General features: G+C 53.4%; 5 protein-coding genes across 5 annotated transcripts; 3 read left to right on the plus strand and 2 right to left on the minus strand.

The window, feature by feature from the left end:
* Window positions 1–1,206: 1,206 nt before the first annotated feature.
* Window positions 1,207–2,550, minus strand: J4E83_008385 (uncharacterized protein; the record flags this gene model as incomplete). Its single annotated transcript, XM_049335282.1, has 1 exon — window positions 1,207–2,550. The coding sequence occupies one exon, from the start codon at window positions 2,548–2,550 to the stop codon at window positions 1,207–1,209; it is 1,344 nt and encodes a 447-aa protein (XP_049185548.1).
* Window positions 2,551–2,827: 277 nt separating this feature from the next.
* Window positions 2,828–4,975, plus strand: J4E83_008386 (uncharacterized protein; the record flags this gene model as incomplete). Its single annotated transcript, XM_049335283.1, has 1 exon — window positions 2,828–4,975. The coding sequence occupies one exon, from the start codon at window positions 2,828–2,830 to the stop codon at window positions 4,973–4,975; it is 2,148 nt and encodes a 715-aa protein (XP_049185549.1).
* Window positions 4,976–5,409: 434 nt separating this feature from the next.
* Window positions 5,410–9,231, minus strand: PKC1 (Serine/threonine kinase; the record flags this gene model as incomplete). The annotated part of the gene is made up of 7 exons (XM_049335284.1): window positions 5,410–5,471; window positions 5,527–5,932; window positions 5,984–6,185; window positions 6,238–7,408; window positions 7,459–8,433; window positions 8,481–8,747; window positions 8,799–9,231. The coding sequence occupies 7 exons, from the start codon at window positions 9,229–9,231 to the stop codon at window positions 5,410–5,412; spliced, it is 3,516 nt and encodes a 1,171-aa protein (XP_049185550.1).
* Window positions 9,232–14,574: 5,343 nt separating this feature from the next.
* J4E83_008388 (uncharacterized protein) lies at window positions 14,575–15,714 on the plus strand (the record flags this gene model as incomplete). The annotated part of the gene is made up of 5 exons (XM_049335285.1): window positions 14,575–14,589; window positions 14,646–14,750; window positions 14,804–15,192; window positions 15,244–15,311; window positions 15,368–15,714. 5 exons carry the CDS (start codon window positions 14,575–14,577, stop codon window positions 15,712–15,714), a joined length of 924 nt encoding a protein of 307 aa, XP_049185551.1.
* Window positions 15,715–17,203: 1,489 nt separating this feature from the next.
* J4E83_008389 (uncharacterized protein) lies at window positions 17,204–18,268 on the plus strand (the record flags this gene model as incomplete). The annotated part of the gene is made up of 2 exons (XM_049335286.1): window positions 17,204–17,388; window positions 17,431–18,268. The coding sequence occupies 2 exons, from the start codon at window positions 17,204–17,206 to the stop codon at window positions 18,266–18,268; spliced, it is 1,023 nt and encodes a 340-aa protein (XP_049185552.1).
* Between the last annotated feature and the right edge of the window lie 157 nt (window positions 18,269–18,425).

The following is an 18,425-nucleotide window of genomic DNA, read 5'->3' on the forward strand; positions in this document are numbered from 1 at the left end:
CCCAAAGTCGATCTTACAACCTGCAAGCCACAGACCATCTAAGCCAGGGACTCAGGCCCTTTATGCCGTGTCACTGTGGCTGATACACAAGTGTGCCTTTATGTAGAAGAAGGATATGTCGCGCTTGGGCGAAGGGGAGGACACGGCATGATTGGCGAAGGCGACACGCTGTGTTGAGGTGATGTGGATGGCAGGACGGGAGTCGCGGTACGGGTATGGCTGATGGGGATGGGATTTTAGGCAATGAGTTCTAAGGACTTGATGTTATTGTCGGAGTTTTGAGCTGTAGGACTATGACGATGAATGTGGCAATGCCGCTGTGATCATTAGCATAGAGTGAGATATCACTGCAAGGGGCGACCATATTCTCAAACTTCACAAGTGTTTTGAGTATCTAGTTGTACGAAGTCTTCTGTTTATTCCGCTCCTCCTATAGAGTTCAGTCAAGGAACGCCCAGCATTATGCAGACAACGAACACCATGGCATACACGCTGTGCCCAAGACCCCTTCGTCCCACTTCAGCGTGCACAGAACCCTATTCACCATCCAGAAAAGCAGCCACAGCCGAGCACCAAGAAATCACATGAGAAGTCATTTCGCCAGTGAAAAAGGGTAATCCAGAACAAACTTTGAAAATGTCTTACACACTGCACATGCACGAAGCTGACAACTGACAGGTGTAACTAGCGACAACTCAGAATTATCGTCTCGCTACCCTTATTCTTCTGCCCTGCATGCACGCGGTGCAACATTCGCTTCCGAGACCCTCTCTCTTCTAGTCTAGTAAAGTAAGACGCGTGTTCCCGCCTTTGTAACCAAGACACACATAACAGCGCGAGCGAGGGTATAACGAAGCCATGGTAGTAGGAAGCAGGTAAAGACGAAACAAGCCGCTCGTGCGTGGGCAGGAGACTGCTTTTAGCATCGAGAGCATGGGTGAGAAAAGGGTTCAGTACGCGTGCGTGTGTGACTAATGTTGATGCAAAACACTGACACGGCAGTCTCGCTGCGGCCCGTCAACCATGCACGTCGCCCGTAACTTTCTCAACAGCATATGTCTTCGCGGCCGCACATGTGAGCGCCTGCAGCTACTTCCCGAACACGAACCAGGAATCCGGAGGCGAGACTGCCTATCGTGCAATGTCAAGGCCCAACCATTGTCATCGCTGGAGTCGGGTGTCTTTGCATGGTGGGTGCTGCGTCTCTCATGTGAACTTCGCCATGTTTACATATCGTGCGAAGCTGTGGTCCTCGCTTTGGTCGACGCCGCGGTCGTTGACTGCCTGCCTGTATCGCTCTTTTAGGCCGTTTTCTGGATCATCTGAGTCCATCTCATCCTCGTAGTCTAGGTCTTCGTCCATCATGCCGGCTTCGTCGGAGTTTTCTGCGTCGCTGACCGTCTCGGGCTCTTCTTTTCGCGGCTTGCTCTTTGGTTTTGCGCCCGCGCCGCCCACCTTCATGTCTTTCATCATCTTGTCCAACTCGCGCTCACGTGTCGCTTTCTTCTCTTGCTCCCTTTCCGCCCGACGTCGCTCAAGCTCGGGTTTGTAGTCGCGCTCAAACTCTTCCTTCTTTTCTTGCACGCCTTTGAAGAACTCATCCATGCCGTCTCCGGTCATAGCACTAACGCCCACAACACTGAGATGCTTGTAGAATTCCTCCAGTACCAGTGACATGCTGTTCAGCAGACTGCCCATGTATCCGCTTCCTCCACCCATGCCTTCACCACCGAAGCTGCCACCCTCTTCCTCGTTGCGTAGGGCGGTTTGGAAGGCCTCGAAGTCGGTCATCCAATCCTTCGCGAACTGGGCGTCTTGGGCGTCGGTCTTGTTGAAGACGAGTATCATGGGCAACTTTGTCTTGTAGAGAATGGAGCAGGCGTAGAGCATGTTGGACATGAAGGTGCTTGTGCTAGTTGTGCGCGGTGTGTCGATGATGTATGCGATGACGGTGGGGAATGTGCTGGCTAAACTCGAAAGCAGGATCTCTCCACTTGCCGACCAGACAAAGACCTCGATCTGCCCTGGCGTGTCCACGAGGATGTGTTTGACCTGCGGTTGTTGCGCCGGCGCTGCCTGCTTGTCCTTGCCCCCGCTTGTCATGAATTCGACTGTGCTTTGCTCTGGCTCTTTTACTGGCGCTGGCGGCTGTGTTCGCTTTTCCAACAGACCAATGACCTGATCAATCTTTGTGCTGAATAGGTTCAAGCTGGTCAAGATACCGCCGTTGGGTCCTAGGTTGAACTGCTTCATGACCTCCTTGTAGTTGACACTGTCTCGGATGTCGATGTTGGGCGTGAACGGGACATGGTGGACGGCGGGGTCGAGGTTGATGATGTACGGGGGTGTCGGGGACGCTTTGGAGACGGAGGGTTCGCTTTGAGTTGGGTCGGGATGGGTATAGAGATGTGAAACAAGGCGCTGCATGAAGGTCGTCTTGCCGCTACCAGCCATGCCCACGCAGACAATCGAAACGGGTGTGTTTGAACTCGCGGCAGGCGCAGAGCCCTCTGGAGCCTTTGCGGAGGACATTGCGGAAGTTGTGCGCATGTTTTGTAGACGATCGAGGGGTGAAAGTGAAGGTTCGGAGAACGAGTGGAAAAGTGGCAGCGGTCTATCGGAGGAAACGCGTGATGCTCTGTAAGGAGGGTCAGGTAAAGCAACGTTGTTGACAGCGGGATGTAGAGAGTTGTTCTAGAAATTCTTAGGCGGGGCGGACGCGCGCTAGGGAATCCGCCGCGGTGATGTCAGGCCCGAGCTTTCTGTCTCCAAACTTTCCTCTCGCGACAAGTCTATCAACACCAATCGACTTAGTATCACCGTCAACATGGGCCTGGAGGATTTTGAGAAGGAACTCGCGCAGACCAAGAAGAAGGACGACAAGAAGAGACGCGATCGAAGCAGAAGTCGCGACAGACACCACAAGCACCGTTCATCGCGCCATCACGACGACGACCGAGACGAGCGCCACCGTCACAAGCGATCGCGACACCATCGCGAAACTTCGGAAGAGCGCGCGCGGAGGAAAAGGCGCGAGAGGGACGACAAAGATGACCGGTCGCGACGGAAGCACAAGGAAACCGCATCGAGTGACGAGGAAGACCGGTTGACGCGAAAGCGCAAGTCGCGACACTATGACGAAGACGAGTCGTCGGGAGACGAGGTGCCCCAGGAGAAGGACTACGCGCCACCAGACGACGACATCCTCGATCAGCAGCTCGAAGACGCAGCGAACGCAGATCTGCAACGCGACGACTGGATGAAGGCGCCTTCTTCCATGGATGTCGAATACGTGCAGCGCAAGAATAAGGAGGAGAAGGCTACCTATGTGAAGGCGTCGGATGAGGGTCAACCTGCGCTCAAGATGCATCACGCGGAGCTGAACCGTGATTTGGGGAACTCCAAGGACCAAGAAGCCGTCGCCGAAGAGCCCGCGCAAAGAGAAGTCAGCTACACATTCGGTGACTCAGGTGCACAATGGCGCATGACGAAACTGAAGGGCATCTACCGAAACGCAGAGGAGTCAGGACGAAGTGTGGAAGAAATAGCCATGGAGAAGTATGGCGATCTACGGGACTTTGATGAGGCGCGCGAGGAAGAGATTGAGCTGGACCGCAGAAAGATGTATGGGCAAGATTACGTCGGAAAGGAGAAGCCATCTGGGGAGCTCTATGAAGAACGCAGACTGAACGCAGGCATACACAGGCCGTCTCGCGAGTCGCACGAACCCTCAGAACTACCCCAAGGCGAAACAGTGCAAGACCCTCAACCTGCAACAAACACTGTCATGCTCAGCCAGACCGAGTTGAACAGACTAAAAGCGCAGATGATGAAGGCAAAGATGAAGAAGGCCCCCGAAGCAGCCCAACTGGAAGCCGAATACAACGCCGCCCTCACAGGCAATTCAACCTCCCAAAACCGCGACGTCGTCGTCCTAAACGCAATGGACAACCGCATGCTAGCCGGCGGCCGACAAGGCGAAGTCATCGCCCTAACCAACAAACGCGGCACGGAGCGCGGCCTTGTCAAAGAAAACGAAGAAATGACCATCGACGACATGGTCCGACAAGAACGGCGCACCAAAAACCAAGCCGGCGGCGAAGGCGCCCTGCTCGCCGAAAAGATAGCCAAAGACAGCAAATTCGACAACGACCTCGACTACATCGACGACAACGCGACCAAACTCGCCGCCCGCGCCCCCAAATCCTCAATCAACCTGCGCAACGCCGCGATTCAGGACTACACAAAAATGAACCGCATCCTCGACGCCTGCCCCCTCTGCCACCACGAAGACAAATCCCCGCCCCAACCCCCCATCGCCCCCATCATCAGCCTCGCAACCCGCGTCTTCCTGACCCTGCCCACCGAACCCGAAATCAGCACCGGCGGCGCCGTCATAGTCCCCATCCAGCACCGCACCAACCTGCTCGAATGCGACGACGACGAATGGGACGAAATACGCAATTTCATGAAGTGCCTCACGCGCATGTACCACGACCAAGGCCGCGACGTCGTCTTCTACGAAAACGCCGCTTTCCCGGGTAGAAAAGGACACGCGGCGCTCAACGCCGTGCCTATACCGTATGAACTAGGTGACACGGCGCCTGCGTTTTTCAAAGAAGCGATCCTCGAGTCTGCGAGCGATTGGACGCAGCATAAACCGCTTATTGATACGCAGAAGGCGAGTCGGAATGGGCTTGGGAAACAGGCTTTCCGCAGGAGTCTGGCGAAGGAGATGCCGTATTTTCATGTTTGGTTTGAGTTGGATGGGGGGTTGGGGCATATTGTGGAGGATGAGAGGGCGTGGCCGAGGGGCGATTTGTTTGCGAGGGAGGTGTTGGGCGGGATGTTGGATGCGGGTGTTGAGGTTGTGAAGAGGCAGGGGAGATGGGTGAAGGGGGATCGGAGGGTTGAGGGATGGAGGAAGGGGTGGAGGAAGTTTGATTGGACGAGGGTGCTTACTGAGGGTCAGTAGGTGGGTTTGGTTATCTACCTGTGGTTTGGATATGATAGATTTGAAGTATGTTCTCAAATCGAAGGCATTTGTTTCGTCTATCCTGTAATGTCGATTGCCCATGCAAAATCATTATCGCTTGCTCGCTCCACAAACATCTCCCTATCACACACTACTACACTACACCACAACGATCCAACCCCCTCGAGCCGAACATATCCATGCGTGATTATACCCTTCCCCTCCGTCCGTTCACTCAAGAGATCATTACGCTTAGCACGCTGCGCTTTTCATGCTAATAACATACGTACGGGTGCATTACTGCCCCTCCCCCTCCACCGCCCCTTCGTCGCCAAGGCAGGTTGTTGAGCACGCTAACCACACAAAAGCAAAAGGAACAACCCATTTTCCCAAACGAAAGCCTAGGGTATCAGAAGTGTAAGGCAAGGCAAGCTTTAGGCGAAATCAGCCGAGTACGAGAAGCCACGGAATTCTTCCTGCATGGCTTGTGAAAGCACTAGATGTGTTGTTAGTAAAAGTAATACATATGTATACAGGGTTGAGCAACGTACCAGACTGCACAGGCGTAAGCACAGGTGTGACACTTGTAAACTCGGTGTCGAAGTTGCTAGTATCCGTTGGGCTCGTGATCTGTGGCGTAAATGGCGGTTGTACACGCTTGTGGTAGATGTCGTCCCAGTTGATGTTTCTGAAGAAAGCATGTGACATGATCTCTTGGGCATCGGTCGGTCCAGATCCAAGACGCATCTCAGGCTCACGGGTGAGCAGTTTCTGGAGGATAGATACCGAGTCGCGCGGCATGTGGATGGGGTAGAGGGGTTCGTCGGCAAGAATGGCGTCGTAGATTTCGTCTTCGTCTTCACCACGGAAGGGTGACTGCTGGAGAAGCATCTGGTAGATGAGCACACCAAAGGCCCACCAGTCAACGGCACGGCCGTACTTCTTGTCAAGAAGAATCTACAAATTTGCGTTAGTGACTTGAATTTGTGGATGATGGACGATATTTACCTCCGGTGCCATGAATTCGGGAGTACCACAGAAGGTGCTGGTAGTTGATCCGTACCACATCTCCTCCTTGCACAGCCCGTAATCGCCGATCTTGATATGTCCATCTAGCGTGAGCAGAATGTTATCCAATTTCAGATCTCGGTAGATGACGCCGTTCTCGTGGAAATACTTCAGTGCAAGGCAGACCTCAGCAGCATAGAACCTGTGGACATGTTAGCGGCGATTGCCTTAAAGATCGTGATCTGAAAACGTACTGAGCGCGCTTCGTGCCGAACTGGCCTCTCTGAATGTGCAACATCAAGTCACCACCACTAATGTACTCCATGACGAAGTACACACGGGTCTCGGTCTGGAAACAAGCGTGCAAACTCAAGAGGAACGGATGCCTCTCCTTGTTCGCGATCAGGAAGACTCTCTTCTCTGAGCGCGTGCTTTCCACCTCGTCGTTTTCGATGATAAACTCTTTCTTCAGGACCTTAATAGCGTAAAGCTGCTTGGTGCTCTTCGTCTCTGCCAACATGACCTTTCCGAAGTTACCCTTACCCAGGACTGCAAGGAAGTTGAAGTGGTCCAAGCCTATCCTCTTTCCAGTTCCTTGTGTGTTCGCTGCCGGTGTGACCTTCTTGCCTGGTGCTTCTATTACCGCCGACGGGGGTTGTTTCGCGGGTGCGGAGGGTTCTTGCATCTTCGGTTGCGAAGGAGGCGCTTGCTGCTGGTGCGGGGGTTGCGCTTGTGGCGATGGCTGTGGTAGAGCGTATGAAGACTTTTGTGGGTAGTTGGGCATCGCTGCGGGTTGTTGATGACTCGGTGGGTAGCTCGGGATGTTGGCATATGCCGATGGATCGTAAGTGGCCGATTGAGGAGCTTGCTGTTGTGGTATGCGTTGATCTGCTGGGTATCCACTACCTGACGTCCTTCCGCCCGGTGGCGCATAGTCCGTGTTACTGCGGCCATAGGCAGGTTGAGCTGTGGTTTTGTTCATCGCAGCTGCAGCCGCAGCGACCGAGGATTGAGTGCGTGGGCCCGATGAAGGTCTTGAGCCTGCAGTAGGCGATGTGGGAGCCGCACCAGAGCTGGATCCAGAGAAGGAGGCTCTTGCCGCATCGATTGACGCCGCCGATGTGGCATAGGATTGTTGTCGTGGAGGGCCAGGCGGAGGACTCATCTGCTCTTTCCCGTAAGAGTACCTATCGGATTGGGCTTGGTCTTGACCGGGTTGACCTGGAGATTGAGGTTGCGCTGGTGGCAGAGGTTTTGCTGGCTTATCCGGTCGCAGGGTCCGTCCGCTCATGCCTGGGCCCGACGATGACTGTCCTCTTCTCGTCCTCTTGATTTCCATCAAAATCTGATTAGCCACTTCCATGGACATACCGCAGAAGTCAGGTACGAAGTGAACGCAGTGAGCGTGACAGGTGAGACCACATTCTGAATCACCGTTAGTGGGGTTTGCAGATGAGAATAGTAGGTCCACTCACCATTGCACTTCTTGGTTTGTTTCCGACCAAGTGGCAGGACGTAACCGCAGTGACAGCACCAGTTGGCACCCATGTTGGAAAAGTTTTCGAAGCGATGAGGAATGCGGTGGTTGAGCTTGGCCTCGTCTGGGTCGGTTTCGGCGTTGGACTGGGTGATGCACTTGGTAACGACCTTGGGGTAACACTTCTTGTGACACGTGTAGTTGCAGTCCGAGCATTGCATACCGGCGGCATACTTAAGGAACTCACCACAGAGCGCACAACGCATAACGTTGTAGAACTGCTGCTGGACGAACTTGTGTCCGTATTGCTCGACGACATCTTCTTTGCGCTGACGAACGGCACCCTTACGACCAAGACCAAGATCGAAGGGTTGCTTGTTGCCGGTGTTTTTGGCGAAAGACATGGTGAGGTGGATGCGACCTACCGGCTCCAGTGAGAACCAGTCATCAATCATAACGGGTCCTGTTTGGGGTTGAGGACCACCCGGTCTCGCGCCAGCAGGGCCAGGGCCCCCAGCACCGGCGCCTGCAAAGTTCTGCCCTGGCGGAGGCTGGAACTGCATGTCGGGCTGAATACCGGCTGCAGCTCCTCCCATCTTGTCAGCAGCCACCCAGCCCGAGTTCGCGAGCTCCGTCTCAATCTTCTTCCTTCGCATTTCTTCGGCGATGTCTGATATGCGGACCCACAACATGCCGATGGGCAGAAGGTGGTCGCCTGTCTTGTCGTATACGGTAATCTCGATCTCGTTCGCCTTGTCGATGGCGAAGTCGTGAACTTCGTCGACCCAGCGGTCGTTCCGTGTGGGCTTTGTGCGACCCTTGATTGAGTCTTCGACTTTGATGTTGACAAATGTTTCCGGGCCTCGACTAAAGCGCCCAGTAGCTGCGTGATCGACATCGGCGACGGCATGTACGCGGAGGGAGAGGTGGCCGCTCAAAGGTTTTCTTTGGCTCGGAATGTTCAAACTGTCATCTGGGCATAATCAGCATTTGGCAGCACACAATATCGTTGGGACTTACCGTCACCATCGGCGTCGCCCTCAATGTCGACGTGGAGATCCTCATAACGCTTCAATGAGTGCTTCAACAGCTGGATCTTCTGGTTACTCTCGATGCGCTTGGCCTCTGCGTCTGCCTTGCTCTTGCGGTCGCCTTCCATTTGGTATAACCGCACCATCTTCTCGATTCCATCCTTGTACTGCTTTTCGACACTGAGCTTGAATTCGAGCTGGGACAGCATGAGCTGGATGCGGGGACCGAGATGCGGGGTATCATATTTGATGAGGTCTGCGCGTGTTAGCTGAATAGATTACTGACGTATGCAGCAGGTGTATGTACCCAGTTTGCTGAAGTTCGGTCGCTTGTTGGGCGCACCGGGAGCTGGCGGGGCATATGGCGCGCGAGGAGGCTGCAGAGCTTGCCCTCCGCTAAGCTGGCTATACTGGCTTTCAGGGCCGCCGTAGGCTCCCTGTTCTTGCACATACCCGTTCCAGCCGTCTTTCGGGGGAGGAGTCAAAGGGTTGTTGGGGCCGCGGCCTGGCTGCAAACTCATGTTCTCCATGCCTGTAGAGGTTCTCTGCACGTCCAGGTCCCGCAGCTTCGACTCGAAGTAGTCAATGTTCCGGCGGCCGTCCTTGATCTGTCCATCGAGGCGGGAAAGCACGGCCGGGTTGTTCGTCGACTGGCGCATGGCATTGGCGGCATTGATGAGGGCCCTTTCACGGTCGATTTTGCGTTGCACATTGGCAACGGTCTCGTCGACGTTCGCCATGGCGGCGGTCGTCTACGGCAGGTGGGCGCGGAGGGCGTCAGGAGATTTCTTCACCGACAGAGGCGACGGCGTGACTACGTGCCCAGCGGTGGTGGTGGGCTGCGAGGGATGCGTCGGCGCTCGGGCAGGCAGCCGTGATGTAAGCAGCTTCTGCGCGCAAGCAACAGCCGGTCCAACGCGTCGTCGGCGGCGGCGGCAGGGAGGTCGCGTAGGTGAGGTTGGCGGGCGACAATGGCGGAGTCGTCGTGCTGTGGTGATGTCGTTGGGCGAACAGCGATTTAGCTCACGCATAGGGTGGCTTAGCGGAGCCCCACTTTCCCCCTCTTCGTCGAGTGGCGTCGGGAAAGGGTTAAGTGCCGCTGTCTATCAAAAGCCGCGGGTGCTGTTTGGCGTCGTCGGGCGCGAGTACGAGACAGCAGAGGTGATGACGGCGACTGTCTGGGCGGCCGTGGCTGTTGGTGGGGAAAAGACTAACAGGCAGGCAGCATGGCGGGGTGAACTCTCAACACCGTCTCACAAGGGTTCCATGGAATCAGGCTTATTGCCCTGCTTCAGTCATACCACTTTGACTTCTTGCATCGTCTCGACCACATCCCGAATTCTTATCTTTGTTGAAGGCAGGTGCGCATGACGCCCGCCCGATTGGGCACCGACGCCCTGACATGTGCGACCTGATCTGACTGTGCGAGGCTTGATTTCACCCAAAACTTCCTCCATCACTCCTTGCACAACTCTCTGAAACCTTCATCACACTGTCTACCACGTCTTGCGCGTCGAGAATTGACAACGCTGATGTCGGTTGGCATGTTCCCGTTGCATCGCATTAACACGGGCTTCTTTGGCTGCTACCCCATCAGTTCGCTCACGCCAAGTACGCGTCGTACTTCCTTATGCGAATCCTAGCTTGTCATGTGGGCGAGATGTTCGACACATTGCTTTTCCCGCACTCGATGTTTGTGCATAATCGCGTTCGTCTACAGCTACTGTTGACCGGTTACGTTGCCAGCCGGTGGAGCTGTGTAGTGACAACAAGCAAAATGCGAGATGCGCGAAACCGGCTGGTAATCATATTTTATACATGAGAACATGAGACTGATGCCGTGTGCAACCGGCACGAAACTACCATAGCAGAGTATTCCCTCCGCCACCTCATATCGTCATTCTATTATCTTAGAATGACGGTCTGCATGAGAAGTTGAGCTTCGAGCCTGCTGATGTTGACGAGCTGCATGCATTCAACGATTTCGTGTACGCCACCGATCTAAGATCGAATGAGGATGGTTTTACGTTCAGCCGTCACGCGACTTATCTTAACTATCAATCGTTGCTGCCTTTCTTCACACTACCTGTGAACCACGACACACATTCCAAAGCTGTTCCACAAAATTACCCTACTACACCCATTACACCTACCTGGACTAAAGCTATTAAAGTGGCCTGTTCGACGCCCACATAGTATGCTCACGCACGCCAACGGCGAGGCACAACCACAGTTTAGATTGCAGCGACGACTCCCCCAGAAGCTGTAAATCTACAGCCTATCATGTCGCTGTTAAACTCAGAGAGTTTCAACAGCACCCCGCTATTCAAGCACGCCCCTCTCGATCATACACAGCCTTCCATCCGAATCATCGCGGTAGTACCGAACCTATCCGAAGAGGGATTTGTGCAGTGTACTCTCGAACACGGCAGCATCGACGACGACGACTATATCTGCTTATCCTACACCTGGGGAGATGAAAGCACGTCATATCCGATCCTGATCGATGGTCAGCTATTTTTCGTCCGACAGAATTTGCACAGCTTTCTCCACGTCGTCCGAATGTCGTATCCTTTCAGGCCCTTGTGGATAGATGCTGTTTGTATCGATCAATGCAGCATTACCGAGAGAAACCATCAGGTTGCTCAGATGGGAGCTATATACGCCGCCGCAGCACACGTCGTGGTTTGGCTAGGCAACAGCAACAACATCACCCAATTCTTTCGATTATGGAACCAGCGCGATGAATCAGAGTCTCGAGTATCTTGGTGGATGCGTATGAGGGAAGAGCTGGAAAGGGTGAAGACTGGCTGGATCGAATTTGCGACTCATACATACTGGACCCGGGCCTGGATTACGCAAGAGATCGCGCATAGCAGAGTACTCAGTCTTCTGGCCGATGTTGTGGAGGTCGAAGATCTCCGGTTAATCACTCGAGTCCCCTGGTTTGCAGCTGCAGAAATTGATGAAAGGTTTCGTACTCACATTAATATAGCGCAGAATCATCGCACTATACTTGGAACTCGTCTCTCATCTGCACTCCAGAGATTGCCGGACCAAGAATGTCAAAACGGCCGTGACCGTATTTATGCTCTTCGGGGGATTGTCGCTGAGGGTTCAACAATCCCTGTCGACTACGGCAGCTCAGACGAGGACTTTTTGCACATGTTGCTCAAGACATGCGGAGAGCTGAGGTGCCTATGCGGGTTCGAACTACTTTCCAATACGCTAGGTCACATGCAAGCCCTGAGTATAGGGACAACGGCAGAAACACACCTTATCAGATTCGCACTAGTGCCCTCAAGGGCCGTCGTTCAATATAAGAACTCACGGTTTGTAACTAGTAGATAGTAGACCAACTACTCGTTGCTGATCGAAGACGCAGATATTTCGACTTCCCGATGAATGCTATGTGTGCAAAACAACCCGGAAGTTGCAACCTGGAGGTATCGGATTTGGGGGAGAAGGAAGAGCACCAGCAAATTGGTCGGTTCACACGCAGTATGATTCCCGGATACAAGACTTGGTGCTTAGATAGGGGGTTATGCTTTTTCCAACGTTGCACGTGTCAACAGCCACGGTGGCCCGGATTAAATCTACACGCAAAAAGGGGGGTGTACTTCGAGCAAAGCAAAGAGGATTGGCAGCCAGACATTGGAGCCACACATCAGAAGGTACTCAGCTGGCATAGGCGGGTGTGTTCTGAGCTCATAGTTTCAAATTGGTTCCGCGTGGTGTTGCACACTAACAAGATCGTGGAAGGGACGGGATCTTATCATCTAGATGTTCCCCTGGCGGCTTTGTGGTCATACGCCCATCAGTTCAAAGCATTTCAGGAGTCGGAGGCACATTTCAGATCAGGGTATCCTGCCGCTAGTCTATCCCGTCGATGGAGGCCGAGTGTGCAGCAGTGCCGGCGGGCGCACACTAATGATCTTGTCGTTGTAACGACGCAGCAACCAATGATGCTCGACGATGTCTGGTTGCGCGAGGGTGTTGATACCTCCTTCCGACAGGAGTAACCTGTGAGTTTGCCCTAAAGAGTAATAGCATTGTCAAACGGCAGAGTACAAGGTCTTCTACCTGGCACTGATAGGGCCTGGTGTGAGGCAAAACCTTTTTTTGTACGACGAGTGTCGTGAGAAGATGAACTGTTGGCCTGGGGAGAACATTCAAGAATTGTGTGCGCAGCCTTTCCAAATATCCAGTCTCCACCCGTTTACAGATTTCTTGAGCGGGTACTGACTACTTATTTGGTGGCTGTAGCGACTACAGAAGCTTGGTGATATCCCAGCCAAACAGGAGACGTTCTGGGCGCTCCCTGTACATTTGGGTCTGGTATTCATTCACTGTCATCACGTGTCCGAAGTAAGCCTTGGCTTCAGTGTTTCTCAACCATGGGAACTCAGAAAAATCTCAACTCAACAACCAAAGTACACCTATTCATTCACTGCTAGGATGTGTACATACCTAGGTATCTGGCCCCCATCTCAACAAACCACCAGCGCTCATCCAAACCCAATATTAGGTCCATTTTTGTCTAGAGACGGATAGGTCTGAGCGAACGACTCGGCAGCCACCCGCGCCTCGCAGTGCAGGATCTGGGATCAGTGCATGTCTGCATCCGGCTAGCGCTGCACATTTACGTCATGGCAAGTCGCGTCAATTGGGTACGTAAGGAGAAGTCGCACGTCGAAACACCGACTTTTCACACTCCACACCAGGCACTATGGCCAATGCCATAACGTACAGAGCCACTGTTAGTACGACGTCGGCACTCTTGCTCTCGTGTATCCATCACCCGACAACGCGTTCGTTGAGAAACTGGGATCACGCGCCTCACCTCAGATAGGCATGACAGCTCCGAGCCGTCCACGGGGATTGAATTGATGGTTCCATGCGCGTCTCTTCCCCATGTTCTCTCCTATCCTTATGGGCTCCTTCCATCCGCCCATCTTCATCACCAGCCGTCTCGAAGGATTCGTGCAGCGGTTGAGAGTTGATAATTCAAGGTACAAGGTCTGGGAGTCGGGCCTTTTGCGGAGCATTTCGCAAGCGAGGCGCGACTAACGCAGGTTCGCCAGCGACGCGCTACCCGTACCCCCTACCGACAACGAGTCCATCAGCCGTCGCGGCTAGCAGCCTCACGGCACGCTGGCCGGGCACGGAGAACTGTGCAGAAGCTAAGAAGAAGAGAGAGCCGATCTTTCCAGATGATGCACTCCCGACATCGCGGCACCTCCCAGTATCATGACAAGAAACATCGCACGATCACCAATGGATCTATCCTGCACTGCGCGATGTATCAGAATGTCAATACCCCTACAGCTCAACAGGGCCACTCCATGGACGGCGAGTACGCGAGTGTCGTCGCGAAGATTTCGAATCCTTCAGGGTCCATCTATAGGAGCCGTTCAGGAGCCAGGCACGTAACAGCACCCAGGACTATGGTCCAGCCGTGCCACATTCACCGGTTCCACATCGTCAGGCGACCCACGCCATATCTAACCTCGACACGGGAACGAACGTCGGGTGAGGGTCGCCGTACTTTCCTAGCAGCATCCTAGATTACGCCCCAGAAGCTATGCCAGAATGCGACAAAAATCTGTCTCGTGCGGGTCTTTCTGGCGGCTTGTGCTCGACACAGCTGTCAGATTATTTGTTGGACTGATGTGGATACTCGAGAAACCCGGAAGATCAACGATAACAGGTTGATATGCGTCCAATTCTTTCCCTTCTTGAAACCAGGTCGGCTTGTTGCCTCCGCTTGGGTCTGCTTCACAACTATTCGCAATGTCCTGAAGCATATGCATCTTTGCATCGCATCCCGATGTGTTTCCACATGTTCCCTCCTTAGTCCTTCTTTTGCATCTTTTCTGCATACTTCATCCCTTCGCTCCCCACTTCGCGCTCTGGGAAGCCGTGGCTATCAGCGTAAGGGTATCAAGATGACTTACTACGGCGACAACGCTCCTGAGCTTGCTGCTTCAGTCATCGCACTGGCAGTTATTGCTTATATTCTTTTCGGACTGCGAGTCTATACGAGACTACACAACAATGCTTGGGGCTTGGATGACTGGAGCATGACAGCTGCGACTGTGAGCCAACCTCTAGGATTCCATACAAGACAACTCAACTGACAGGAATGACGCAGGTCCCCTTTACTGGCTTGACAATAGCATGCATTGGGGGTGCCTTCAGCGGAGTCGGAGTCCACGACGACAAGCTCAACGCAGAAGAGAAAGTTAAAGGGATGGAGGTACGTTTACACCTATCTCTAACTCTGCAATTCCTCTATGCTAAACCATGTAGTTCTTCTTCTTCTTCGAGGTCTTCTACTGTGCAGCGATCATCCCTATCAAGATGAGTATCTCGTTCATGCTCATACGCATCGCATCCCGGAGAAAGGCCTACATCTACAGCTTGTACACTGTTTCAGCCATGTTCATCGTCATGAACTTGATTGCGATGCTGTACATCATTTTCCAGTGCGCGCCGGTGTCGTACGCTTGGGATACTTCGACCCCTGGTGGAAAGTGCAACCCAGCGCAAACACTGGCCGACATATACTACGCGACAACTGCAGTCAACATTGCGACGGATTGGTTTTGCGCACTCCTGCCCATACCGCTGCTCTGGAACGTACAGTTGAACCGTAATGCTAAGCTTTCGGTCGGCGTGATTCTCGGTCTCGGTGCATTGTAAGTTTCGCTTATCTCTTGGGAACCAGATCACCATCTAATGCTCCACAGAGCAAGTCTTTCAGCATGTATTCGTCTTGTATACACTGTTAATCTGACCAATGCGACCGATTACCTCCGTAAGTTCCCATATCCTTCTGTTCCCACCGGGCAAACGTACTGATCAATCCTGCAGATGGTGTATCTAAGGTGATCCTCTGGGGTTACGCCGAGAATGGCGTCGGCATGATCGTAGGATGCGTCGCCACACTTCGCCCTCTCCTCCAGCGCGTACTCAAACTCGGAAGCAGCGGTAGCTCACATCCCCACACGCCTGCAGCAGGCTACGCGAAACGACCGGTCATAAAGAGTCGTCTGAGTGGAAGAGACGAAGAGTGGGTTGCCCTGGAAGATGGCCAGATGGTCAATATGGTCCATGGGCAAGGGAGTACCGGGAGTGAGGAATACATCCTGCCTGTGAAAGGCGGAGGCATACAGGTTACCAGGAGCGTCGAGCAACGATCAAGCGCTTTGAAAGACTAGGGGTACACCACCCGCAAAAGCGCAAACTGAACACAGTCACGAAAGCCACATCACATTAGAGAACTACGAAATAATACAATCAGAACCAATAGACAAATCCAACCACGTACTTCTTCAGATGAAGAGTCAAGCAGGTCCTCGTGCCTACCCTCCCATGTACGGCGACGCCTGCACACGCGCGTCCAAGACCACACAAGCAGCATGCCCAGACCGGGGTCTATGGAGCCGCATGATCGTACCGCGGAGCATCGCGGAATCGCGAAAGCAGAAAAATCGGGTCCACACGAATGAGGCGATCCTCCTCAGTCCTGACTCGGCAGGCCAGCCGATCAACTATCCCCAACCAAACACAACTCCAGGCTCCAAAAAAACAAACGTTGCCATGTGCCGCCTTGCACTACGTCAATGCCGAACGTGTTTGTCGCGTGGCTTCAACGTTCAGCGCCTAGACGAACGATGACTCGGTTGACTTTCGGGGAAATTGAGGAGCGAGTGCCTGTGGGACTTGGAACGGGCTTGGGCCACGGGTGTTACGGAAGAGCGGCACTGGGGGTCATGGGGGTCGTCTTTTCTCCAGCGCGTGCGCAATGAGCTTACGACCCATCATGATCAAGAGAAGACTTTAACACCCACCGAGGGCAGTAGAAATACTAATCTAGACATCTTCATTGCACTCAGATTTTGCCGGTACCCATTTTCGATACTAATGTAAACTGCAGGGCACCTCTTCAATCCCTTTCCCACCCGACAGCCGCGATGCCCCGTTGTGCTCGCGCCAATGTGATCGGCAATTGTCGTAGCAATCGCCTATTTTGCGTATTCTGGGAATAGTTGTTCGGACAAAGGGGCGCTGCGACAGTGCATCGAGCGATTCGTAGAGGCTGCGTGGTGCATCGCTCAAGCCGAAGTAGAGGTGTCTGAGGAAGGTGCAGGTGGTGTATTGTACCCGTTCAGCAGCCCCACTGTATCAGCGTCGGTGCATGTGCTCACATCGAAGTATCGTATATGAGCTGCACAGGTTTGACTCTTGGTTCGCAACGAACTCCTAACAGAGATGGGAGTATAGTTGTCTTTTTCTTGACCAACACGTCAATGATTGGCTGAGTAGCGATGGTTCTGACCATGCAGTCAGCAATCCTACGGTTTGCAATACGCCTTGCCAACGCCTTGATTATCCGCGACATGTTGTAGGTATAAAAGTAACTTCGGAGTAAGCGCTCATTGAAACTCGATTATCCGAAAGTGAAAGCATTACCATCATGACAGACTTCGAAAAGGCGTACGAAAAAGCTATTGAAGACAGGATTCTTCCCGGATACGCTCTTCTCGCAGGCGACAAGAACGGTCCGCACTCATGCTTGGCACAAGGCAACAACCATCTAACGACATGACAGGCAACATCTTGTACTCTGGAGCAAAAGGTGTTCAGTCACTTGCGGAAGGCTCGACACGTCCTTTTCAACTCGATACAATATGCGGGATCGCATCAATGACAAAGCTCATGACTGCAGTGGCAGCCTTGAGGTGCGTCGAGGAAGGACTAATCACGCTTGATGAAGACGTGGCCAAGTACTTGCCTAGCATTGGGAAGTACGGCATCATGACGAGCTTCGACGAAAAGACAAATGAGGCGGTCACTGTGCCGAACACCACGCCGATCACCCTGAGGCAAGCGTTGTACTAATGCACTAGCTGCTGAGAAACTGACCGGAACAGGATGCTTCTGAGTCACACGAATGGCCACGAGTATGACTGGCTCAACCTTGATCTGGGGAAGTGGCGCGCAAGCCGCGGAGAGACCCCGTCTTGTGGGCCGACTGTTGAGGAGAAACATACCCTGCCGCTTCTCTACGAACCAGGCACCAGCTTCAAATATGGCCCAGGATCGGACTGGGCCGGCAAGGTCATCGAGAAAGTGTCGAGGAAGAGACTCGATGCTGTCATGAAGGAGAAGATCTGGGATCCTCTTGGAATAACAGGCATCAGCTTTTTCCCAGAAGAGAGGTCCGATATGAAGGATCGCGTAGCGAACATCAGCACATTGAATGAGCAAGGTGAGGGCCCGGCAACGGATGCTGGAGGGTTCGACGTTTTCGTCGATGCCACAGACTGCCTGGGAGGTGTGGGTGCTTTCGCGAGCGCAGACGCCTACTTCACCTTCCTTCAATCAGTCTTGAAGCGCGACCCCAAAATTTTGAGCGAGAACTCTTGGACAGAACTTTTCAAACCGCAGCTCGATGAGAGATGCAAGAAAGAGTTGAACAACTACCTCAAGTCTTCACCTCTTCACACCCAGCTTCTGGGTATGGGTCTGCCTGCGGATATCGAGAAGCAATGGTCGTTCGCTGGAATAATAGCCGAGCAAGGCCAGGAAGGACGTATGAATGCTGGGACAGTCTGCTGGGGCGGCGTTCCTAGTTTGACCTGGTATCTCGACTTCGAAGCTGGGGGCTGCGGTGTGGCGTTCTGCCAGGTCATCCCGCCGATGAGCCCGCGCATATTGAAGCTGCATGAATTGTTTCAAAGGGCAATGTATGAGAAGTCGGCCGCCTGATAAGTTGGGGTAAGTATGTTGGATGAGGGGTTGAGTGGCACGGTGGACTGTCGAGGATGCGATGGAGGCAATATATGGTCTGTGCGCTTATCGATAGGCAGGTAAACATGATTGTCCCTTCCCAGCTAATCCCAAGGACTCCATCCATCTTCTCTTT

This window comes from Alternaria metachromatica (genome assembly GCF_023757995.1).
Source record: "Alternaria metachromatica strain BMP 0045 chromosome Unknown scaffold_24, whole genome shotgun sequence".
Lineage (NCBI taxonomy): Eukaryota > Fungi > Ascomycota > Dothideomycetes > Pleosporales > Pleosporaceae > Alternaria > Alternaria metachromatica.